We start from the raw sequence: 27,130 nt of genomic DNA, 5'->3' as shown, positions 1-27,130 counted from the left end.
CAAACAGGAAAAAGAACAGAAACAATATACCATCCTAGAGGAAGTAAATTTTAGTATTTCAACTCAGAATGGATGCATAACACAGGGTTAAAAATGTATCATCATGAAGGATTTATTTTCTTTATAGAAAAGAAAACAAGTTTCCATATATATGTTGTTTATCATACAATTGTTACAACAATAACACAGTTTCAATCATGTGAGAAGAAAAAATACATATAAAAAAAATTTTTGTTGTAGGCCATTTGCTAAAAAAAGTTCCATTTAATAACTTCCAACTCGAGTATGCAAGTTATAGGTTTTTTTCTAGAGATGTAAAAATACTTTTTCAGAATAATGATTAACTCCTGTAGGTGAAATACACAATAAACAAAAACTGGTTTCAATTTTAACTACATACAAAGCAATATATGCAACCATTTCACAAAATAATCAATGGCAACAAAGATTTGAAGAAGCTAGTCATTTTACATTAGAGTAATAGTAAAAGCATAGTCAAAAAAACGTTTCAGTGAAATATTTTTTGTTTCTTTTCTCTCTCTGACACCCAAGAACGGTTCTGTGAGAACATATTTTTCCCCCCAAGGTAGTATTTTAGCTCTGGGAAAGGTAAAACTTTCCCACATGTATTTCACAGCTTATCGGCAGCTATTTCTGTATGAGGGTATAAAATTTTAAACAACTGCATCAAACAGCATATACGTAATCTGCACTCACGCAGGACTTATGCTGTTCAGTCGAAATGGAATTGGAAGAGAGGGTTCCCAGGTAGCATGAATTAAACTAAATGAGGGATACCTCCTGCAGTTTTTGCCCTCACCTCTCTGTAAAACAAGACAAGACTCCTCGATGTGGCAGAAAGGTCAGCAGAACGGATCATAAAACACAGTGGTCTTAGCCTGTGAATTGCTATAGGGATGGGAAAAGTTTAGGGCCTTGTTTTCATGGTGGGCATTTTTTCAGTGATTGTTGACGGAATTAGAAAAAGACAAATTAGACAGATAAAGAGTTGATCCTGAAAGACTGCATTTCCTTTAATGGAATAATTTTCTCCGTGATCCTTTGCCTTTCCTGTCCCCTAAGACTCCTTTCCTGTACTGTCCAATACAGATAAATACACAATAAATTTACATGGAAGAATGTTCTGTATCTTCAGGAAGTCTCCTTGCAAGCTTCACATCTACTATAGTTTTCATGAAAACAGCAAGGAAACATGAAAATCTTTTAAATTTTTCTTACAGCAATGCAACCAAACAAGTAGAAGACCTTTTCTACATGCAAGTATCTAATAAAAAAATATTTTAAATTAAAAATGAAAAATAAACTAAGGAATATACATCAGTCTCTCCAACAAAGGAATTTCCATAATAAGTTGAAAATCATTTGAGCAAGCATGCTAATTTGGTGAAATATGACAGAATCTGCACACCATGACTGCTTCTTAGAATAGTGACAAAGTATTCTGATCCATGAGCTAATAAATTTATTATCATATGCCAATATTGGCTGTTATCTGAACATATATAATACTATATGGGAATTTTTTTTTTTATCCCCACACTGTTAGAACTCATTACTATTTTTTGTACATTTTGGTTTGGCTAGTGTGAAAAGCATTCATTCAAGGCATCCTACAGCAACATTTCTAGAATTTTCTAGTGACAACAGTTCTATTTAAGAATTTATTGCCTATCCTATATTAGCAGCAATTAACCTTTTGGTAGATTCCCACTTGAAAATTTTGTAATAGAAATATTACCAACAGATGAGGCTTCGCAAAGTGAGAAAACAGTTATCTAGCCACTCTTTGACATCATTAGCTTGCAGTAACTTGATTCTTCAGACACAAAAGATAAGGGTATTGTGCTTAACTACGACTGACATATCTATTTACACCCTAGAACTACTTGGGACTTTCCTGGTGAGAGTCCTGCTGTATTAGGTAACAGAAACCCATTGAAATCTCTTTATTCTTCCTGCTATAGGCAAGAAACATCCAAGGCAACTAGATGGCATATTTTCTGGGTAACACTTTCTCTTATATGAGCTCCCTTTAGACAGCTATCTAGCACACCCATAAGGATTTTATGACCCTAAGTGTTGAAAAGACGAGGCAAGTTTACCAAATAATAGAGACACCCAGAGGAAAGCCTGCTTTTATTACATATTTATACAGATAGGATTGAATCTGAAACTCTTCCTTAAATTATAAACAGCCTTTGAAAGTTATGGGGTGATCATAGGATTTAAAGTATACTGGAAATTATTATAAAAATCCTGAATATTAAAAAGCATTCCTGTAAATGTGCTGCACTAGGTGTTTGAACATATGACTAAGAAAACAACAAGCAAATAAAATAATAGATTTGGAGAAAGGGAATAAAATAACCAAGTTTTATTTCCTCCAGAACTTCATGCTTTTCTCCAAACAAGGCTTCACAAATGAGTTCAATCTGCCTTTCCCTTACCTGAGGAAAGAGCTCTTTTCATCTGTTGGTTGTTGTCTCCTTGCTATTCTACCACTACTTTTCAATAAAGTGACATTGTAGCTTTGAGATTTTCACAACTCCATTAACTTTGGATGTATTCATAGAAGTACAATATGGTAGGATATAGTATAAAGGCAGAAAACACAGGTTGAGCAGAGACAGGCAGACCAGTAACTGAGCAATCATGTGTACAAGATTTGACGTCAAGTTCTAAAAACTGGAGTGAAAAAAAGCTGGACTTTTTTTAGAAACTTTACTTTTTAGAAGTAATTCCAGAAAGTAACTTTGTAATACTGAGTGAGTAGAGAAGCATTACTCCTGGGAATAAGGATGTAGATTTAGGAAGAGTGTTGCCAGCTTCTAAAGGGAAAGTCATGGTATTCTAGTTTAAAAGGAGCTTTGAATCAAGACGGGTCACCAACCTACACTGTTAGAATTTTTATACAAATACCTTGACCACCTGAGATATTATTTTTCCACAACCTAAACCTTAAAGAGGAAAACACTTTTTGATGAAAATCGTCATTCAGTAGGCATCTCGGGAGACAGTTTGTTCTGCTTTATCATCATTACTATATTTGAATAAAGGATTATGCAACACATCAGTCAGTCAGTCATGGCTTCTTCATTGCGAATGAAGATTTGGGAAAGGTCTCTACCCACGTTTGTCACAAGCGCGTGGGTGGCTAAAAAGGCCAATACGAGACAGGCATGTCCGATTGCAAAAGGCACAGCAGAAAGAATACACACATCCTTAGATGGTGTATTCTGCAATGCACGGTTCTTTCTGTGTTGCCTTTTCTCCTCGAGAGTGATCCTGCGTGTGTTCTCAAAGGCATCAGCAGCGTTATAGATGGTGTGTCTCCAGGCCTCCCGACTGGAGGCCAGAGTAGACCAGTTATGTTGATCAATATGGCCAAGGCTAAGATGTTGTTTCAGGGAGTCCTTGTATCTCCTCTTCAGGGCTCCTCTCTTGCGGCAGCCGGTGGCAAGTTCACCATAAAGCAAGATCTTAGGGAGGTGATGGTCCTTCACCCTTGAGACGTGCCCTGCCCAGCGCAGCTGTGTTCTCAGTAACATGGCCTCAATACTTGTGATTGCTGCTTGTTCTAGAACAGACATGTTAGTCACATAATCTGACCAGTGGATGTTTAGGATTGTACGGAGGCAGCGTTGATGGAAGCGTTCTAAGAGTCGCAGGTGGTGGCGGTAGATGACCCATGATTCAGATTCATATAAGAGAGTAGACAGCACTATGGCTCTGTAAACACTGATCTTTGTAGTTTTCTTCAAGTGTTTATTTCGTCAAACTCTTTTATGAAGCTTTCCAAAAGCACCATATGCCTTTGCTAACCTGTTGTCTATCTCTCTGTCAAACTTACCATCTGAGGAGATGAGGCTGCCTAGGTAATTAAACTGCTGAACTGATTTGAGCTCTGGTTCACCAATGGTGATATGGGGATGATGGAAGGGTTCCTGAGGTGCTGGTTGATAGAGAACTTCTGTTTTCTTTAAACTGACTTCCAGCTCAGCAGCGTCTGCAAAACAGGATGTTAAACGCTGCAGAGCTGCTTCTGTGTGAGCAACAAGGGCGGCGTCATCAGCATAGAGCAGCTCCTGGACAAGATGGTTTAAGGTCTTAGTGTGGGCCTTCAGTCACCTTAGATTGAATAGGCTTCCATCGGTACGATATCAAATGTAGATACCGTCCTGATCATCAAGGTCTGCCGTGGCCCTTTGGAGCATCACGCTGAAAAAGACTGTGAATAGGGTTGGTGCAAGAACGCAGCCTTGTTTCACACCATTAGTTATTAGAAAGGGCTCAGAAAGTGCATTGCCATATCTGACTTGGCCGTGTTGATCCTCATGGAATGAGATGATCATTTTAAGGAACTTGGGGGGACAACCTAAGTGTTCCAAAATCTGCCATAGACCTTTCCTGCTCACAGTATCGAAAGCTTTGGTGAGGTCAACAAGGGTTACATAGAGACCTTTGTTCTGTTCCCTACACTTCTCTTGCAGTTGTCTGAGAACAAACACCATGTCTGTGGTATTTTATTTGAATAAAGGGTTATGCAACACGTATATGGTTTAAAATGTATTGAGATGTGAAACTCGAAAAAAAACATCATGGAAATCATCATCTCCTTGTAGGCGATGGATTTTTCACCAAATATGGTGTGGAAAAATTTACATGGAAAATTAAAAAAACTATATGGAAAATTATTAAATATTATGTAATAAGCTAAAAGAAGACAGTTTTGATAGTCAAACCAACTTCTCCCTATCTCAATCAGCATTTTCAGCAGGATGAGCAATGACTGAAATAAGTATTTTGTTACTGCCCCATTTTACACTGTATAAGCAAAGCACTCATTCCTATCTGAGTGCATGGTGAGACAGTTCATCTTCCACACACCCTACAAAATAAAGTCTCAGATCACATCTGTAGTTGGATATAGCTATCAATGAACAAGAAGACACCACAGCTGAGAAGATGCAAGATCGGGTGCTGTGCAAACTGTTGTAAAACAAAGAGGTCTAGCAGCCCAGAAAAGTGTATAAATCTCAGACAATATATTTCTTCTACACGTGGAAAAAAGAAACCTTTGATTTTAGAACCTTTTAAAGCAGTAATTGGAATTACAGTGACAAATTAGTGTCAAAATACTATATTCCATAGCCAGAGAGTGATGGAGTTCACAGTGCTGTCACTGAGAAGAATGAGGCAGCTGGCACCTCTCACAGCCATTATTCAGCTGCCTGGAGATCTAAGTTCACCATTTTGTACTATCTGACATTTTTAGATTATCTTTACTACTAGAGATATCAAAAGCCAACCTTCTCCACTAAGTAAAATGAAATAGTAAACACACAAACATATTAAAAAATAGAAAAAAGGAACGCAGTAACTATCTTTAAAACAAGCACTGATGGAAAAACAAAACAAGGCCTTTTACTGGCATCTCCTTTTAGATATCCTGAATAAAAAAATGAGCAGCTTCTTGTTCAAAATGACAGTATTTCCTTGACAATTCTGGTCTTAGTTTCAGAAAACAGCAAATCATATCCAGAAAATCTCCTCTCTGATATTACTAATACAATTTACAAATCTTCCCCATTAATGTGAATTGAAAAATTGAGTTTCCCAAAGAAAGAAACAAACAAAAAATCACATTTATGATCCGGCATACTTAAAGACTCATGGTTAGATTTAGTCTATTAGATTGCTTGAAAACTGATGTACAGCTTTTCTTCATACAAAAATATGGACTAGTTTTGGTTACGTACACAGAAGAAATCACTACTTATCTACATAAACTGTACAAGACCTACCATGACTCTAATACATACAATTCTGAGTTTAGGCTTACCTGCTTTGAGTTTGTTAAATACAGTTTTGCACTCAAGTTTAAGATCTGCAACTTTACAAGGTCGTCTTCATTAGTGAAACTCTTGGCTGTCTTTCTCAAAACATCAGGTGCGATCTTTGGAACCCGCTCACAGTACTCGCCAATGAGCCACAGAATGCTGGCTCTGGCTACTGGAACCTGAAAAAACATTGAAAATTTTAAATTAATACATTCACAGACTACTTGCATACTTGTATGTGTCTGTGTTCAATAACAAGTTACACAAAATACTATTTAAAGACAACTGCCATGCGAGAAATGCAGAGTGAAATTAAAAACTGTTCAATATGGCCACTGTGTTAGGCAGAATATTCGTACAATTATAAGACAGTGATTTTGCCCCAAAACCCACGTGTTACAAGTTGATGAGACAAAGAGAGGAGGCTTGGACACAGAGGCACAGAGAAGCAACATGTTCATGTTCACAGTATAAGGTGATGGCAACTGGGAACACAATCCAAGCCTCTGAGGTGTGGTTGTGAATCCTTGCCACCAGGTTACACTGCACATCATGTTGAAACAAGCCAGGGTTTTCTATATTACTATATTCATACAAAAATTGTTTCCAACTATACACCTTTCTCAAATCCTGTCTATCTAGTTTAAAAGCACATGGATTTCTTTAACACTATTGCTATCTTTCATTTTTATTCCAAATTTTATGACAGTAAGATTCATATTTTTGCAAATGTCCAAGACAAGCTAACATAGAATTTTGGTGAAACAGGAGTTCAAAACTACAATTCTCAATTTCTGAATAGGATCTACCACCTTAATTGAAAACACTCTGATCAGAAAGTTCTTACTTGGTTCTTACAGGTCTTACTTGGAGCTACTTGACAGTTTCACTGAAATTATTTTTTTTAATGTGAATTGACAAAAAAATTAAATAGTCTTGGAATTCACAGCACAAGAGAGGCAAACAACTGCTACATATAAGAACTTTAAATGCAGTTAGAGTATGCTCGTCTGCAAAACGGTAAGACTGATGCCATTACTGTACACCGATTTCAGAAGGGAAAGAGGTTATTTCTAATGTTCCAAAGGTTACACTGCATTAAGACCTTACACCTAATCTATTATTTTAAATTGGGCTAAAGAATAGTAATTGAGTGGTACATTAAATTTTCCAGTATTGGAGCAGTTCAAGTTGCCTGCTGTACAGATAGATACCTCTAAATAAGAATGTATAGGCAACTTCAGACTTCAATTATGGCAGATTTATTTTTCTAAAATATTTCATTACATACTTGTTAAAATACTAGAATTCTACAAGTACCATAGTTCAGGCAGCAGCCTATTAGAAACATCTCTTTTCCTATTACTTTCTTTTTATAAAGCAAAAATAGCTCACAGTGCAGACCAATTTTAGGAACATCATTAATTATGAAACACTAACATCCCTATTGTACTTCTCCTAGTCAAACTCAGGACGACACTTTAAAACCACAATTAAATATATTTAAATAGTGTGCATTTAAGCACAGTGTATTACTCCTTCAAGTTTTTTCCCAGTTTGCAAAATGTAATTATCAGAGTAATAAACTAGTTTTAGAATGTTAAATAAAAAGACTAAACAAAGTCTAATTTGAAAAATAGTGACAATGGAAGACAGATGAAATTTCTCATGAGACTTTGCCTTTTAACAAGGTGATTACCTTACTATGTAAATACCGTATATATATTAAACACAATTTTGTGCCACAAGAATCAATATCAATTAGACTTTTCAAATCAAACCCTGAGCAGAAGCCATTTTAATGAAAAGTGTATGTCGAACTGATGAACCCAATGTTTCTGTGTCACTGGATTCATTTGGGGTCAAAATCACACAATATTTTCAGACTTCTTTCTCCCTGTTTAAGTTTTCCAGTTCTCAACCACGAAATATCAAGTGCATGATCCTGCAGCTGTTATTTCCAGGGCACTCAAAGCAGCAAACAAGAAATGAAGCCCCTTCTAGACCTTCACTGCCTTTTCCAGTACAGCTTAAGTAGGGACCTTGAATTGACAAAAATGCAGGAAATAATACTTTCATTATTCAGCCCTGCTCTGCATTATCCTCAAAGGCAAACAGGATTGTAAATTACTTTGCCTGATGTTTTATTCCATATGCCCCAAGCAAGTGGTTAAGTGCACTTTTTAAGCCTTTAGGACCAGGAGGCAGTTTCTACTACCATTTCAACCCATTACCCGTCTCAAGGAAAACAAATAAATGATTAAAAAATAAAAAAGAAAAACCAGCCAGACCCTCCCCTCAAAGCAAAACTGGTTACCTTCAGCAGTTAGAGAAAGCTATTATAAAGATTTTACAGATTGCTCTAAGCAGCACAATTGAAAAACTATTGCAGTTCATCTCTCAACTTAATCACAAACCACATAAGGCTAAAGTACAGCTTAAAATCACTAATTCTGATTATCCACATATCACAAAATGAGGAGATATTCAAATTGCAAATGAGATATAATTCTCTGCATCCAGAAGAAAATTTGCATAGTTCGCAATTTCTTTAAATTTTACTTGGAATCAGAAATGTAAAGAGGGATAAAGTTGATTTGAAATGTCAGACTGACAGCAAGAAGAGAAAGTGCAAGGAAAGAATAGGCCCTTTCCCATAAGTGTATTTTTTAATCTGTCACTCTAAAAGCTATACACATGAGCTTATCACAGAGTGAACACCTACCACAAACTAGCATTGCTTAGATCTCTGGTCCACAACTTAGCAAGTCATTAAATTGTAAAGCAATGATGATGTCATTAACATATTAAAAGCTAAATGGAAATGTTTTTATGATTTTTAAAAACAGAATTTTAAAGAGATCCAATTATTCTCTTGTTTAATATCTTCAGGACACCATCACACATGCAATTTTCAGTTACAGCTTTTGAAGGGCGTGGAGGAAAGAGCTGGAGTGTAGCTGGATCAAGCTGTACTGTGCTGTACTATGCATAGGTTTATGTACTCAACAAATACCAGACACAAAACAGGTATCACAGATCTTTCGCTGGGCACACTTGGAATAAAAGTTTAAGGCACAAATAAAAACACACAAAAGCAAAGGAACAAAAATAATCACTCTTTTCAAATATGTAAGAAACAATCAATCAAAGGGCAAGATGAAATAGACTTAATCTTTACTGTAAATGACAGTCAGTGGTCTACAAGAGCTCAGTAATGGTTTCTTGTATTGGGTTTGTGTGGTTCTGTGAGAAGCTTCCAGAAGCTTATTTTACTTCTCATTATCACACACTGATTCTGTTAGTAATGAATTCAATTAATATCCCCACTTCAAGTTTGTTTTCTCTGTGACAGTGATCGGTGAGTGATCTCTACTGGTTCTTAACTCATGAACCCTGTATTATATTGTCTCTCCCCTGTCCATTTGCAGAGGGGAGTGATAGAGTGGCTTTGGTAGGTACCTGGTGTCCAGCCAGGGTCAACCCACTACACTTCTGTAGATGAAAAAGATGAAGACAAGAATGTCAGTAAAGTACATGACCTTAAAGAAACATTGCTAGGAAAGATTTTTAGGCACTTCGACATTGCCAATCACAATCTCAGGCCAACACAAGTGAAATTTATAACAGTATCAATGAGAGAAATTCAGGCACCAATCCATTAAGGTATTCCACTGAGTTTACACCAATTTTGTTTATTTTAGAGGTTGTTTACCATTTACCCAACCTAAACCCTGACAGAACAATCAGAAAGTTTACTTTTTGCTTAAAAGCTTTTTGATTTAATAGTATTTAATTCTGTTCATGCTTTCAGCTGTGTATTACCTAGTATTACGTTAATTTCAACTCTAAAAAGCAACAAATAATTTCTTTGGTCATTTTCTCCCATTGTCTAGTTTCTGTCAAGTTAATGCAAGACCATATCATTTGGTTGCTTCTCCTACATCCAAATGCAAGAGTCCTTTAAAGACTCCTGCATACAGCTATAGGGTAGGTACCGTAAGTTTCAATCCTAATACTTTACCCAACAGAAGAGGTCAGAAACCCCTCCCCCCAAAAACCCCAAACACTGAAAAACCCTGTGCAAAGTAAGTGTGTATACAAGTGTGTATGTATGTACATATACCGTATGTCAGCGTTATAATGGTCAAGAATCCTTAATTTGTGTCTGTGTCTTACAGCACACAAATCTCAAGGCAATTGTGTTACATCAACTCACAACCACTTTTACCAAGAGCAATGTTTAAAGTACAGGTGCAGATCTCAGGAACTCCAGTAATACTTTATTAAATGTTGACATTTCAAACTCACATCCTCAGTAATTATATTCTCCTTCCTAAATGTATACGCTCAACCTTTACAGAAGTAAGGGGATGGGGGTTTGGACTAGATGACCTTTACAGGTCCCTCTCAACCCAGACCATTCTGTGAAGGAATACATTCATTTTCAGACATAATAGGGGGAGGTTATTTCAGAAAAATGATATGGCATTCAAATTATAAATATGAACTTCTTCGAAATTTATTCTGAAGCATACTGAGAAAGATATATATCTTGAAGTTATTAAAGAAATACATGGAAAAGTGTCACACAAGATATAAAACAATCACCTTGGAGAGCCTACAGCATCACTATCACTGCTTTGTTCTCGAAGAACTAGTATGATTCAGAATCAGATTTTGATTTTTAATTTATTCCTATGACTGCTCTCTTCCACAGACTGTTCTCCTACTACTTACCACTTTCTGATATTCTGTACAACCTCATACTGGAAAACCTGAGAACACTGAAGTAGTTCAAGTACAGCATGTCTTTCTGCCTCCCTTATTCAACTTAAAGAAAGATTTTCTTTTCCAAAAATATTCTCTTTATTTAAAACTTGAAGTATTTACTTGGAAGTTTTGATTGTATAAAAGAGCTACAAACCTCTTTTAAGTGTTAAATGGAATATTTAGAAAATAACTATTTTTGTCTGTACAATACGTGGAAATAAGATGACAAACTCATTTGGTGAAGTGACAGAAGATGTCTATAATAAGATCATACACTATTTAAGAGACTGTAATAATCAAAATATTGCAAAAATTTTCTGAAAACACAGGTGATTATTATAAAAGTGGTAATACTTATTTTGATATGTAATTAGCAGCATTATCTTATATCCTCTTTTTATATGAGCAATTCAGTAGAATTTATTTTCTTTACATCAGTTAAAGAGTTTGATCATTAGCTGTTAGGAGCCAAAGATTCATTTAATTTGTCAGTAACATGAACCAACAATTTTTTCCAAGAACTACTTTCTTTTTCTTTTCATATTCCAAAGTTTTCCAAATTCAGCTACTGAGAAATGAAGATTCACTGATTTAGAAATTGCTCCATCATCAATAAATGTGTAATTTTATGAAACTAAACAGTCCTATTTAGAGGCTCTACACAAAAATAATTATTGACAGATCAAAATCTGTCACCTTTGATTTATGATGTAATAGGTAGCTAATGGTCATCAGCCCTATATTCTAATTTAGGATAGACTACTAAATGTTGTACCAATTACTGGGACTGTGTGGAGAATTTGGCCAATAGCTATTTGTATACCTAAAGGTCAATTAAACCTAAAAACAGATGATAGCAAATAAAGCAAATTTTACTGCTAAATACCACAGAATCTCACAGGAGATAAAAATGCAACTTCAAGACACATTCACAGCAGCATGTCTGATATGATGGAAAGCTCAGGTGTTTTGGGGAAAAAGGTTTAAAATAAAATTTTTTAAACTCCACTCCAGATCACTAACATAACTGGCTGATAATCCTCAAGTTAGCTGCTTCTTTGTCCTTACTTTCATTGCAACTTACGCACTCCACATTCTAAACCTGCCATTCATCTTGGCATAACATACTCATAAATGTTGACATACTCAACATTTCCAGGGATCTCTTTCAAAAAATCACTTCCCAGGTCTAAGGCACAAATAGATGCCACCTGACAGCTTCTATTTCCTTTTCTTTAAGATCACATAACACCATATTTTATGTTAAAATTAAAAACTATGTTGTATTTCTCTAATATACTTATTTCCATTTGTAGCACAAATTCAAAGGACATAAAAGTTTCACTATCTGTCAACAAGGAAAATAAGACAGTGTGAACAAATACTCACTGTAATGTTATCCAAGAGTTTGGCCATGTGCTTAATAATTTCACCATGGTGTGCTGGTTGGGTTTGCAGCAGTTTCTTAATGACAACAACACTTTCAGCAACTACAATTTCTGTATCAGACAAAACAAATTATTAATTTTAAAATCACTTATGCAAAAGAAAAAGTCGCAAATAATTGATTGTAAAATATGTAAAAGCTTTTAAAACATGCTTTGTAGAACTGAATTCCATTTACTTGGTAACAAAGAGGTAAACTGTTCTAAGTATCACAAGTTCAGCTTCCTGAATCAAGTTATAAGCAGCAAAAAGAGGACAGAGAAACATTCTAAATGTAAAAATATCATCCTACTACATACTTTTTATGAAACTGCCTTTTAGTAAAGATGCACTTTGTATTTTTCCTTCTCAAACCAAGGAACAGTGTGAAAAAAAATTTGTTTTTCATTAAAATTATGCATATTTGTAAGAAATTTGCAGTCTGAACTAAAAATACAAACACTCGTTGAATTTTCAAAGAAATATTCAACATTAAAAGTAACAGATCATTCATATGCTAGAGAAATAATTAAACATTTCCTTTGCACTTTTTCACATTCTAAACAGTCCCTCAGGTCTGTAACCTAATCTCCAGTACATTCAAATGAAGCTTCTAAATAGAAAGCTGTTGTAAGATTCATGCCAAAGTCATGCACTGGAGTGCTTAACTACTGTAACAAGTAACACTCACAGCCTATTCAACTTGTATGAAATATCTAAAGCTAAAAAGACTCAACAGGTACAAAGGTGCAAGAGTAAACTCCTGCTGTAAGGAAAGATGAAGAAGTCTAACGACCATTTGTTAAACAGAGATATTCCTACATTTCAAGAGTTAACCTGACACATGGACCATTCATTCAGAAATCAAGGATGGTCAAGTTTCAATAGAACAGCATAAGGAAGAAATGTCTAAATTTTGGCATTTGTTTGCTTGTTTGTTTTTTTTGAGAAAGTGAACTTCTTTATGGAGACAAGCTTTTCAAAAGCTCTGAGTATGCATCATTACGCCATAAGCCTATGAAATGCTTAAATTTCAGCTTGCAGCTTTTTGTGTCATCCTTTATTTGACATGACATCTTTCATTTTCTAAACTAATTCCTTGAAGCAAGGTTAACATGTCTGCTTCATATATCTCAAGGTCCTGTGTAATCCTACAGATGAATTTAATTTAAACTGTGTTTTGCCAGATACTAAAATAAGAAGACAATTCTTGAAAATTACGATCTGGAATATATATAGTGGGGAACACTGTAACAACAACATTTATCATTAAGTATTTTGTGATACACTGAACAGTTCAGAAAAATAAAACTGAACCCAAAAACCTAAGTGGATTTGAAGTCATTACTAAAAACACTTGTTGACAATGTAGAACTGATTATGATAAAATGAACTGCACTAAATGAAATGTCACAATAGGAACTACTTTAATGCAATCCGTGGGAGCAAATTTAAAGAAAATAAACCAGAACTGTGAACAAATAAAGCAGTATGGTTCTTTTACACAAGTCTAAATACCAGGAAAGAAGGTACCAACAAAATCAAAATGAGCTTGTTTTAGAATAAGGGTTTGCACAGTCCAGAAAAAACAGAGAGAATCTTGGAGGCTTGCTTTGCGCACACAAAGAATCCTCAAAACGAGCGTGAAATAAAAGACAGGCATATAGGTTCAAAACCAAAACAAACTCTAACAAAACACTAAAAGGCATTCTGAATGAGGAGCAAGAAAATTTTAAAATGTAACTTTACCAGAATTATCAAAGAAAAAGTGCATATAAGACAACAGTAAATAAACACAAGAATTTCAAAACAGCGTAAATTATATCTACAGGGTCACATCAGTATCAGTCCAGGAACAGGTTACCCAGACTGGTGGTGATGCCCAATCCCTGGAAACATTCAAGGTTAGATTAGACAGAGCTCTGAGCCACCAGGTCTAATGGAAGGTATCCCTGCCCATGGCAGGGGAGTTGGACTAGCCAATCTTTAAAGATCCTTTCTATATCCAAACAATTCTGCAATTATTTGGGTTATTAGAAGGCTATGCAAATGGTTAAAAACAATGTTAAAAGGCAATTACTAAGTATCCAGGCAAACCTGAAGTTTCTGCTTTTCAGAAGGACACAAAGTTTAATCTGGTTAACTTTTCCATCCTTATAAATAACAAAACTCAGAAACCTCGTTAATATATATAAACTGAATGCTATAAGGAGTTGCTTTTCTTTTATGCCATTCTAACAGTAATTACATTAGATATGTGGTAGTTACCTGATGCATTAACAGTTCCAGTGATTTTATAACTTTCCTGGGTTTGTATAGATTCATAGGGGAAAATAAAGTTTTAGCTATACATCCTACAATTGTGTTTACATTCAACCTGCACCTTTCAACAGAAAATGAAAGTCACTCATTTAAGAAAAATCTGCAGAATTTCTATTATATGCAGAATATAGCTATATATAGTATATACAGACAGAAAAAAGAGACTTCCAATAATCCCATCTGTCTCTTACATCTAAAATGACTTTTATGCCACAGTGCGGCCAGCGGTCAGTTGAAATTATCAATGCAATTGCTTAAGGAAAATGCAGTAGTCAAATGCCAAATGTCACATCGAGGAACCAAAACAACTTTTCTTTTTGTACTTCCTTCAGCAGATGAGGAAGCAAAATAACTCTCAGCCCTCAACATAGCTTCACACAGAACAGTGTCTTCAGGAGTTAGTCAGGTCCAGGTGGGATAGCTCTTCACAAAGCTTTTTGAGTGTCTCATCATTGAACTTTCTAGTTTCTGTCGTGCTTCTGTAGTTCAAATGTTGTTGGTTTTTTTTTTTTCCCATAGCTCACAGCTTTCCTGAGTAGGGGAAATCTGACTTCAAATAAGCACTCATAAATACGCAAAGAAAATTTCAAGAGCAGCTCTTGCCTTCCCCAGAGCCTCGTTTCTGGAACGACACTCTGCCTCTAAGCACACAAGTTCCAGAATGATGAACTGTACAGCTCCTGTGTCAGTTATAGCAAGATATCTCGGGTGTTGGGTTATATCTACAGTTAAGGCCATTCCAGAACAAGAGCATAGAATTAGAAGGCAGTTTAGCCAAAAGCCTGTTCTTTGGCATACTATTTTGGTTTGGTAGAATTAGTCTGGTCACCTCTCTGACTCTGCTTTCATGGACCTCAGAACCTGCTGGATCTACTAGCTTGTGCTTCATGCTATGCAAAGCAGCAGAATTAATTCCAGGCTTCGAATGACCATGAAAGAAGTCACACAGCAAACAGATTGCCTGTATACTTCAAGGTTGAAAGTTCGGGGAAACCAAGATTAACCAAGACTGCTACACAGGCTAAATCTCTTTTTGTTCCCTTACCATGCCAGAACTCGTATATTCAGTAAGTCGAAACTATTGGTAATTTCCTGTCACCTGGGGAAAGGTACCATATAAATTATGCCATTCTATTCATTCCTTGAAAGAAGGAATAAAGACACTGCAACTATGGTAAAGCAATTTGCCAGCTGCCAGGTTTAAAAGATCCTAAATATATCCTTTGCAGTCTTTCAGAACAGTAAGCACAAGAAGATAATTTTATTTGCTAGACAACTACTTAGAAACAGACAAGAAAACTAATCTCGTTGAGACAGAGCTTTGTATACATGGACGTGCATGTGTGTGTGTGTATATACATAGAATTACTTTGAAGAAAATATTAAATTGACAATCTATGATAAAAGAAAACAAACCCTTTTCCTCTTATCTTTGTTTCTTCTTAGTAAAAAGCAAAACAAAGCAAGAAAACAAAAAAAAGGATTATTAAGTAACAAACTTGGTATTCTGAAGTGATAGTTTTATTATTTAATTTAAAGCAGACGTAAAATGGGGATTTGTACATGCTGAAAGGAGCCTTCTCACTCAGAGGAAGATTGCTAGTAGAATTAAGCAAATCAAGAACAAGCTTTAAAGCTTGTATTTTTACTATGGTAATTGCTGAATGTAATACAAAAAGATGTGCTGTGCAGACACGCCTTGTAGCACAATACGGGAAGATATTTTAAACACGGTTGATAATCAGAAAAGCTTAAATGTAAACAAGGTCTAGAGCACTAGGAAATTAAAGTTACATATATTAAAACTACAAAGCACTGAGGCCTCTCAGGAATTTCTGATACAAGGTGAGGGGGTTGAGAATGAGGATTCACAGGTCGTAAACCAAGTAAGAGAAAGCTCTGAGTGTATTAGTGGGCCACAGGATGACTACGTGCTGCCAAGGTGATGTCTCCAATAAAGGCTTTCTTATGATTACCATGAAACTATATCCAGCAGATATGGAGAGGCACTAATGCTGCTTTTCAAAGCTTAGAGAAGATCTCACCTACGTTCTCTGAACAATTCTAGTTACTCCAGGGCACCCCAAAAAAGCACATGCTTTTCCTCCTTCCTGATATTATTTTTAAACCATATATTTCCTAACTCTATTTACAATATTTAACTACATTCACATAAACTGTACATTATATAATCATCGAGTTCTCTACTTGACTTATCATCTTCAATATTCATTGGCAACTAGCAAGATTATACAGTATTATCAGGTGTTGATTTATAGTGGTGCTGTATCCTATGACTTTATCTGCTCCTTCTTGTGTTCCTTAGTGATTTGCAACTCTGTTTCACTATATAAAAATAACAGAAAGTTACGTTACAAAAGCAAGCCAAATTTGGGGCTATTTATTCTAAAAGTATTTAATACAGGTTTTTTTAAGTTAGGCATTGATGCAATAAAAAAAAAAAATTCCAAGCTTTCAGCACCCTCTACAGGCTAACTGCTTTGATGCAACTAAACATATAACAGTAAAACTACTGCTATCAAGGATAATCAAAACAGCACACTTTAGTAAGTACAGTATTTAAAAAAAAATAGGTAAACATGTAGTTGCAGGCCACAAGGAATTAATTTCACTAACAAAAGAGAAAATATGTACCCAGTGAATATGAGACCCTTTGGAAGTCCAGAATCACTATTTTTATCCAGTCTTGTCACTTAAATTCTTACAAAAGTCAACCCTAACATGGTTTTTAACATGTTCTGCTCTGTGTGATTCTCATTAAGAAAAGGTTTCATGCCATCAGCTACTGAGAAAATAAACAGAAGATTTAGCTTACCATCCCTGTTGGACAGCAAACATACAAGGCCATTGAGGCATGTGTCAGTCACTTCAGTGATGTTAGTTGCGCATCTGCCTATAGCTTGAATTGTAGCTGCAGCAAACTGTTTATCTTGGCTTTTCACATAAGTCTAAGGAAAAAGGATTTTCATTAGTCAATGCATAACTCTTGTCAAACTAAGACTTACCATACTATCGTCATAGGACAGATATATTGTACAATAAATTCAACCTAGAAAGCTACATTGCACATTAATAGTCATACTTTTTTCACCTTATTGTCACTTTTAGAAAGTATTTCCTTGCCAGCTTTGGTTGCTCATGGCCATGCAAACTTATGATTTCAAGAAGCTTGGGGCAGGGGGCAATTAACCAAAACCAGCAATTAGTTTGTGTGCAAGGTTGGCGGAGTCGGTGAGCTCTCTCTTCAGAGAGGTTTCAGTTCATTTAACTAGGGGCATCTGTGAAACTATGAATAACCTACCTGCCTGAGAACCAGTACCTTTCAGAGAAATCCAGCCAGAGAACTGAAGCAATGAAAACAGATGTCATAAGCAAAGAGGAAAGAAAGAAGGACAGACAACCGTTTCACAGTATAGGCAGAATCTTGCTGATACACAAAGATAATGGAGACAATACTATTTCATCAAATGACTTATGGAAGTGAGGTTCAGCCATAAATGCTGATGGCCAAATACTGCTAAAATTAAGATCCTATCATATAGTGATGTACAGTGTCAGTCAAGTTGGTAGAATTTGGTTTGAAGAATATAGAATGCTTGAGTTTTTGCCACCACCCAATTTTTTTTTGGTAGCTGGAAGGAGAGTGAGAAACAAAACGTTGAAACTCCTCTCCATATACAAAAAGCTCCATTATCCATCACGATATTTCCATTTTGAGAACATTTTATCCTGGAAAAGACTTTAACTTGAAAAATATAAGCCTAAGAATCTAAAAGAAACATTCAATAATGGCAAAAGAGAGCATTTCACATTAAAAGAGTATACTTCTCTACAAACCTGAAATTCTCGAAGCAGAGTTGATATGTTGGCTTCATTTGCTAAATTTGTCAAGATTTCAAGCTACAAGAAAAAAAACTAGATATTTTATCAAGAGTTAAAATATTATAAACAGTACCACATGCACACTATACTTTTATTGTATGTAAGTAAAAGATACTACTATTAAAAATACCATTCCGAATTCAACAGAGTATACCACTGTCAGTATAAATTGGCACCAGCATTGCACTCAAGAGGAGTATTTTCCTTGCTAGTATTCACAAAGTTTTCAAAGCAGGATGGTAGGGTTCAGTCATGCATTTTCTATAAGCTCTAGCTTTAGTGTTGCACTGTGTATCAAATGAAATACTTCTGTCAGCATGCTTTCCAATGTTACACAACAGGCCTTAACATGTGACAACTAGCAAGTGTAAGAAGAAATAATGGAAGTCACAACTGCAGATGGGGAGAGATAAATTGTCTCTTATATTCAGATGAACTGTAAAAAAAGACCCTTTAACTCAGTAAAGAAACACTTGCATCTATGAGATTCCTCAGATCTTAATCAACATCAACAACATCAGACTGTGAAAACTCTCTTCTTTATTCCTGATGAACAAAAGGATGATATACGACACTTGGCATATATTGTTAAGATGCTATACTTCCAGACTGTTTTACCTTTGAATAAAGTAAACCAAAAAGACAACCCTGTCTCTCTAAAGAGAAGTCATACTCAGCAATCTGGTGGTATTTCTTGAGTTGGAGGCACCCAGAAAAGGATACTTAATTGATACAGTCCACCAGAACTTCAGAAACAGTTTGGTGAGATCTATAAACAAAGGCTATAAAAGATAACTAGTATAGCATAGAAAGCAAGAGGATAAATGAAAAAGATGAACAGGCAGGAAAAAAGGAGACTATTTTATAGTACAGGATGGCTATCAATGGAATATCACAAATATCTCTGCTAGCCTTTTTCATATATGAATTATGAAAGTAGTGAGAAGATAGGTGACAAAGTTTTAACTGATGCAATAGTTTTCCATGAAATGAAGACAAAGGCTGACTAAGAAAAGCTGCATAAAAGGTCCAAGTAGTAGGGGACTGGTTAATAAAATGGCAAAAGAAATTTCAGCACATGTATCTGCAAAGTAATGTTCACAATTGTGTACAAACCTGACCTGTAAAGAAAATTACAAGCTCTGAGATGATTACAACTAAATATAACTGAGAAATTGAGATTAAAATATCTGCGAAGATATAAGCTCAATGTTAACCAGTGATCAAAAAGGCAAACTTGATGTTGGGGAAGAAAAAAGGAACAAAATAGAAATCTAAACAGCACAGCAGATGAATTCCAGGGTGCCCCTACATCTGAAATACTGCCATGGGTCTCATCATTCTGTCTTATAGCTGACATGCTGGAACTACAGGAGATGGAGAATTCACAAGATTTTCTTACGCACATAACAGTTCAGGTTGTCCTAAATTTTTCAGCCATCAAGAAACAAATGAGACAACGAAAGGAAAAACGCCAATTTCTACTTCTCCACATCTTCCATGTTGTATTATCAACTCATATGGAAATTTAAATGGATCAACTTCAATTATTTTGGGACTGACTTTTCTTGGATAACAGTAAGGCAGGCATTCCCGACAGCATTCCTGACAGTTATCATAATCATTAAATGTGAAGAATATCTTTTTGCCTCAAATTTACTTAGACTTAATGTTGTACATATAAAAACAAGAGGGGGTTGGCATAGCCATCTTGGACTGTACCCCTCTTGAACATATAATGAGGGTGCAACACGCATGTAAAATGAAGATAAGAAAAAAACGTTTCTTTCAGAAAACTGTACCTTCCACTCCTAAACACAAGTGCCTAAGACAACCTAAAGGAAAACAAGAGAAAAGGCACATAATAGTAGAGAATTTTTTAGCTATTGTTTTGTCAAGGATTTCACATTTGTTAAAGAATAAGAACAGAGAAAACAAGAAGACAACAGTCAAAAAACATGCACTGAGATGTGACCTTGAGGAAAGCCTAAAGTACTTCTCATGTTGAACGCTGACTTCAAGGGGAATTTGGGACTCTAACACTGCCCCATTTTGTACAGGGGAAAGACTTAAACTCCATTTAAGCTAACAGTATTAAAGACTCTCTTCCTCGCATGAAAACAGTCAAACTCTACAATGTTAGAATGGATGGTTGGATAAAAATTGTAGTGCTCTCTATCACTGAAAAGTCTTAAACACTGTAGTGGAAAACACAGCCCATCTGCCACCCGCAACATGGTAACGAGAACCTTCAGGCAGCCTGACAAGCCCAAAGGACGCTGGTGGACTTAAACTAAGCGCCACAACTCTGTATTTCTTAGCGAAGAAAAGAAACCAAACAGAATGAGCTGTGTCATATCAGTGAAAAGGATTTTACCTTCCTGTTGAAAACTGATTAGTCCAGCACTATACAGATGAATTTGTTTTTAAACTCACCTTCAGTATTTTGATCATAGTTGGATCAGTTGATCTAACATAGAAACTCTTCAGAAAAGGTTCAAACATACCCTGAAAATCAGAACATATTTATGTAGCTCTCCTGTGTTTCAAATAAAATATGATTTAGAAAATTCTAAATAGGGTATACCTTTCTCTGAATTGACATAGTGGCAATATTTTGCAGAACAATATACTGCACCTCCCTAGAATGTGAAAAAAAAAATAAGAGTCATTCCACAAAGTTAAAGATATATAGAAAAATGAAACATGGCAAAGAAAGTCCAATTTTATTTGAATGCCAAGTCAGTTATACATTTGTTTTGGCACAAACATTGAAGACAACTGCTACAAGTTCATCATCTGTTTTACAAGAAGACGCATGAAAACAGGTTTTTATTTTTTAAAATGCCAATATGCAAAAATATTCACTCACATCAGCGTAATGGTGCCTCTTGTGGACCTTGCGTATTTATTTAAACCAGAAATCCATTGATCATTTTAATATCATGAAAATCACTTACAAAAACCTTACATTTCAACCACCTTCTTGGAACAAATATTTCAGGATATTTCAGCCGGAGAACAAAAACATACTGCCTTTATCCGCAGTGTTGAAATGACTGCATTAATTACAAGAACAGTTAATCCTTGCACAATTAGCAAGAATTGCTATGACTTTTCTGGTCTTAAATAATTTTTCTAAAAATTCTCAAGAAGGGCTAGGGTCTCCTGTGACTTAAAGGTTTACACTGGCAGGCATACACATCTATCAAAAAGCAGCACTTTTACATAATAGTCTTCCTAAGATACAGACAACAGATTTATGCAATATTCTTAACACAAAAACTTTAAACATGATTGGAGGGCATTCTCATAATTCATGAATTAGTTCAAAACCTCAGCAGGAGTGAGAAAAAAGAAATCTGAGTACCAGTCTAAAGCTTTTAAACTGCAGAATTTGTGCCACCAATTGCTTAAAAACTAAACAATGATTTACACACAATTTTTCTGAACCATGAGTGCTCAAACCTTGCATGCTGCAAATACATCCTAATAGAGAAATCATCATGCCCATTATCTCCTCTTACTCAATAGCTCTAAGGTAATTACAACTGTTGCTTACAAAGAAAAGTAATAATAGAGATGTACTTAATATCTTTTAAACCTATTTTGTGTAATTCTTACATAGGTACATGGAAATAATCAGCTGCACATGATGAACCAAGATTGGAAATTGCTATGAAATGCTCTTTCAGGTACTCTCACCCTAACTAGATTATAGTTTAGTTGACATTAATTTAAAGGCCATAGGCACATAACTTCAAGGGCAAACAGCAAAAGCTATTTCAAAGTGGCTCTAATAGCAGAAGTGTTTCACCCAGAATGGTAACAGAGAACAGACAAGCCACTCAACATAGGAAAATCAGAAGACTAGTGACATTTTAGGCACTAGTTGAGGTAGAAGAGAGAAGTGACTTCTCTTTTAATGACATTTGAGTATAAATGAGTATATTACTTGTGAGTATGAGTTTAACTCTATCTGTGCATATACCAAATTGCTTTAGCCATTTTACTTATCTTTGTACAGAGAATGAGAAGCATAGAGAACTATAAACCAAAACACTAAAATAACAGTGATTCATTCTTACCTGAAATAAAAGCATGAAAACATAACCCAATTTTACTTCTTTACTAATTTTTAAATGACAGAGATATTAGCCATGAGTAAGCTGTAGAAGTTTACAGAGAAAGAGCTCTATGGTGACAGAGCTTACAAAATTTAAAGTACCTCTGAGTAATCTTACCAGGCATAACAAAAGTGACTTTAAAAAAAAATCTTGGTGTATGTTTGACACAAACAACGAATTTAAAATGTAAATTATTCTCATAGCGAAGTTCTAAACAAAAATACCAGGTATAGTTAGAAAGTTATTCTGAAAACATCTTAATAGTGTCTCATATATACATGGAAGTTCAAAATCCAAAAACTGAGCAGGGAAAACCAACTTCTATGCAGCAAATGGGTGGAAGTAAATTTCTAATAAATTCCAATAATTAAAAAAAAACCAATACCCTAAGCAAATCAATTGGTACTGCCTCTATTTCAATACTAACAAGGCAGTTAGTATTCTGTTAGATTCTTGTTAGAATTAAAGTCACAGAAATGAAATACAATATTGAAGGATCCTGGATGCGGTAACGAAAATGATGGAATTACTTTCAATGATCCTAATTTTCTGAGTAAAAATGAGTATTACAGGACAATTTTAAAATGAAACCAATAATGAAACAGTTGCATTCTTACAACTACGGCTAAATAAGTATGCACAAAAGCTCTCACAAAAAATTAGTAACGTTAAGTACGGACTTGACCTACCTGTTACTACGGAGTAAACGCACCAATGACTTAGAAACAATACCAGCTTCTGATTTTGGTGCCAAATGCCAGTAAAGTTGTGCAACTGCCATTACCACCTAAAAGAAGAACATCCAAAACAACATGTTAACTTCAAATCGTTCATACATATCTATCACATTTGTTACAGATCTGCAGAACTACCAACTCACTCTTTTTCAGAAAGCAAAGTGCCTACCTGCAGTCTTCAAGATCAACAAAGCAGACTGAGGAAGAACACCAGAATTAATATATTTTTACTAATTAAGTACCTTCACTTCCTCCCAGTATTTATTGTATGCCATAATAAATAGGTCGTAGGAAGAGGCACAATGAGAGGGAAATTCAAATTGTAAACATACCAATATCATCCCTAACAAGACAGTATTGCTAACATCAGCTGTACAGATTAATGAAGAAATATTCTTTAAAAATTCTGCTAATGTTGTGCTTTGACTTTATTAATACAAGTTCAAAATCCCTCATTATCTATTATCTACTTTCCAGTTAAAATATTTCACTCCATTATTCTATTATGTAATTTATAAAACAACAGCTGCCTTTACTGGCAACTTTTAAAATATCAAATCCAAAAAAAGTAAACACTACAGGGTTGTATACTAATATCCTGGCTAGCAAAAAACAAAACACAGATATATAAGCAGCTTATGTTGCCTATGAGCCAAGACTGGAAATTGCTGTGAAATGCACTTTTATTTTTTATTTTTCATACTATTTTTTCTTTTTAAGTTTTCTCATAAGTAAAAGACAAAATATGACCTTTATGCTAATGAATATGTCATGTCACAACCTTTCCTACAATACTGTCGCAATAACTCTCTGTTTCAAACAAATCATAGAAAGGAGACTCCAAAGCCATCATGATGACACTTCACCCGGTATCTTAAATCTTAGTATTAATGAAACAGAAATTATTATTAAGCAATAAGAAGTGATTAAAAAATCTGAAAACAGGAAATAACCAAAATATTTTTAGCAATATAATACAGGTATCTTTTATTACAAAGAAAAATGTAAGGTCACAAAAAAAGCAATTAATTTAATTGCAAGTAAATTCTGTATTTGAATAGTATGAATTGTTACACAGGTATGAATATCCGTGTAACAATTCAAAGCAACTGAAAGAAGCATGATTTCACTTGTCAAAGTGCACTTAAATATCTAACTGTTATATCGGAAGTTAAAGATCATAAATATGAGAACCAAGACCATATTTAACAGTGATAAGAAAATTATGGAATGTGAGCAAAAAGTAACTGAACCTGTTCTCAGCGAAGTATGATGGCAAACATATCAAAGGCACCCGTTCTTTATGCGAAATTAGGAAATATCATAGCCATCAAACAGTGATTTCTAGCAAAAAGTTCTAAAAACTTAATCAATTTGTTTCCAAAGTCTGCTCACAGATTATAAGTGATTTTGAGGAGTCAGACATTAGGAATCTAGAAGTATTTTCCAACGGAGAACTAAAACCTGATCTGCTTAGCTTATCAGGAATAATTGCAAGGTGACTTAATCATGGTGCAGTAACTGTTTTTGCAGTGATGTGAATACTCACTATCACTGGAAGACTTTTCCCTGAAGACAGGACAAGCTGAGGTTAGAAATAACATTCTGTGATCTGATTAACATCACAATGATTCACCATCACCATAGCCTTTTCTCTTTCTAAAAATTTACCCGTATTTTAAAATTTCATGGAAATAATGTAGATCATACAGCAGTCATGACATTGTATCTATCCTGCAACCCTACCAAGGCAACACCGCTATGAATCTGGCTTGGACTGACAAAATAATTCAAGGGGTATATTGTCTACTTTTAAAATGTGAGACTCAAAAGAAAGAACAAATTAATGAATCAATAATAAGTATGATTTTCTTGGTAGATCTGTACCACTAAAACAGTTTGTGCCATCCTAGTTGCTGAAGGCTTTAGCATTAAAAGCTAGCTATGGTATAGTCATCACATGCTATTTAAGTTGGATTCAAATGTTCTCACATTTTTTGCTAATACTTTGTTTATCCACATTATTTGGAGCACGTACCACAATCAGTGCACACGTTTGCTTACAAGCTAAGTTAAATTTGAAATAGCTTCTCCTGAAGTTACTAAAGAGTATTATCACACTTGTAAAGAGATGTAGATTTTAATTCTTTTCAATTTCCTAAATTTTCTAAAAACATAGATACTTAGTAGTTTAACATTTTAATGAAAAAGCAATTTGTCATACAGCAGCATTTCGGCTTTGAAGCAAGGGCTTTGTATTTCGTAACAGCAGCCTGTGATCTGGGTCCATGGTATAGGTGCTTTTCAATTTCTGATCCTTCTCCTTCTGTTCTTCATCAGATTCATAAAAATTATTTTCATTATATTCATCCACCACCTCATCAGCCTACCAAAAGACAAAATGACAGACATACAGAGAATCTTTGAATCAACTTGTTTTATTCACTAAGGAGGTAACATACAACATCACAACTGCACGCAAGATTTATATAGTTTTTTTGAAATTACCTATAGGGTTTTCTACCCATTTTTCAAAGCAGTAGATGTAGTGACATGAAAACAGATTAATGACATATACAAAATTTCCTTAGAAATAAGATGAACTGCCAAATGAAATATTTTTATTATTATTCTATAAACTATTTAAGGTATGTATATTGGTATTTTTTGGACTTAAAGCCTATGAGCTGAAAGTGACACTTCTGAAAACAGTCTGTTGCTTACAATTCCCTCTTTTTTTGAAAACAATGTAAATATGTGCATTCTTCCCTTTCTAGTAATATATAAACTATTTGTGAAAATAGCAAATCTGAAAAAAAGGGACAGAGTTTGTTTATTTTAAAAAATTAGGTAGGTAAAAGGTATTTTGAGCCTGGTCTTCTCTGAGGAAGTACAAATCCTTGAGCTGTTTAAATAAAATTATGAATTATCCGCATAACGTCACTTGAAAAAACAATACACCACCTTGAAAGAATTCATTAAATTTGAGATATTAGTAAATTGGGCCTTTCGTTTACTCCACAGAACTAAATAAAGAATATAAAGGAACACATTTTACGCAAACATGATGAATTACAACAAATCTTAAGATTTCTGATGTTGATACAAAAATGGATAAAGAATAGAGTTAAAGTGTTTCATTATGCTTAAATTTAATTTGCATTTAAAGTCCATAAACTTAAACAAAACTAAGATGGAAACCATCAAGATTAGAATAAAACGGAGTGTCAGATCTCAGAAGCTGTGGTCTGGATTACCAATATTGAGAGTACTCAGTGTTAAAAAACTTTTCTTAAGAAATAAGCTACTGACTTCCCCAACTTGTATGTCTGCACTCCTAAATTCTTCCATCTCAATTTGTCACCAAAGCATCTCATTGCGACAAAGAACATAACTGGGTAGCTGGAGCAATTCACGTTACAATGGGCTTGTTGGTACCAGATATCGACTCTACACAAAGGCTTGCCTGCCTTTGAAACCTCTGTCAATATCTAAAGAATATCTAACCCTACACAACAGTTTAAAGTGAATTACTTAATCCATATACCCAAATGCTGTTTTTTTAAGAGACATAATTACTTTACAGACAAACGTATTTTTTTAATTACAGATGGTAGTAGCAAAGTGATCAAAAGTGAATGGAAAAATAGCTAGAGATTAAAATAAGACACAGGTCTTCAGAAAACCATGAAAGGGTAACTTCAACCCTTTGCTGCATGCCTTGGTCAAAAGTCAGTTGTAGTAAAAGAATCCATAGAAGTGTCTTCAATAGAGGTAGGAGGCCAGGGGGGAGGGAGGGAAGAAGTAACAATGAATCAAGGTGGCAATTTTGTAGTGGTTTTTATTACAATTTCAAAAGATACTGAAAATAAAAAAATGAGAAGATATGTGAAAAGAAGTTTTAGTACTTGATGACAGTCCTCTCAGTGTTTTACAGAATCCATAGCAAACTCTTGGATTTCTTTTGCAGTAGCAAGTGAAG

The 27,130-nt window shown here is 34.9% G+C and overlaps 1 protein-coding gene across 6 annotated transcripts in view; it reads right to left on the bottom strand.

The window, feature by feature from the left end:
- AP3B1 (adaptor related protein complex 3 subunit beta 1) overlaps positions 1-27,130 on the bottom strand; it is a 149,203-nt gene that overhangs the window by 71,373 nt on the left and 50,700 nt on the right. For all 6 annotated transcript variants that reach the window (XM_064642434.1, XM_064642435.1, XM_064642437.1 and 3 more), the window contains exons 8-15: positions 25,373-25,534; positions 23,101-23,198; positions 20,872-20,926; positions 20,721-20,792; positions 18,240-18,302; positions 17,218-17,350; positions 12,024-12,133; positions 5,864-6,040 (exon numbers count right to left, since the gene is read on the bottom strand). In XM_064642434.1, coding sequence (XP_064498504.1) covers positions 5,864-6,040; positions 12,024-12,133; positions 17,218-17,350; positions 18,240-18,302; positions 20,721-20,792; positions 20,872-20,926; positions 23,101-23,198; positions 25,373-25,534 — 870 coding nt within the window. The remainder of the gene's footprint in view (positions 1-5,863; positions 6,041-12,023; positions 12,134-17,217; positions 17,351-18,239; positions 18,303-20,720; positions 20,793-20,871; positions 20,927-23,100; positions 23,199-25,372; positions 25,535-27,130) is intronic.

Source organism: Pseudopipra pipra, chromosome Z, assembly GCF_036250125.1.
Source record: "Pseudopipra pipra isolate bDixPip1 chromosome Z, bDixPip1.hap1, whole genome shotgun sequence".
Taxonomy (NCBI): domain Eukaryota; kingdom Metazoa; phylum Chordata; class Aves; order Passeriformes; family Pipridae; genus Pseudopipra; species Pseudopipra pipra.
This window is presented reverse-complemented; position numbering and strand designations above follow the sequence as displayed.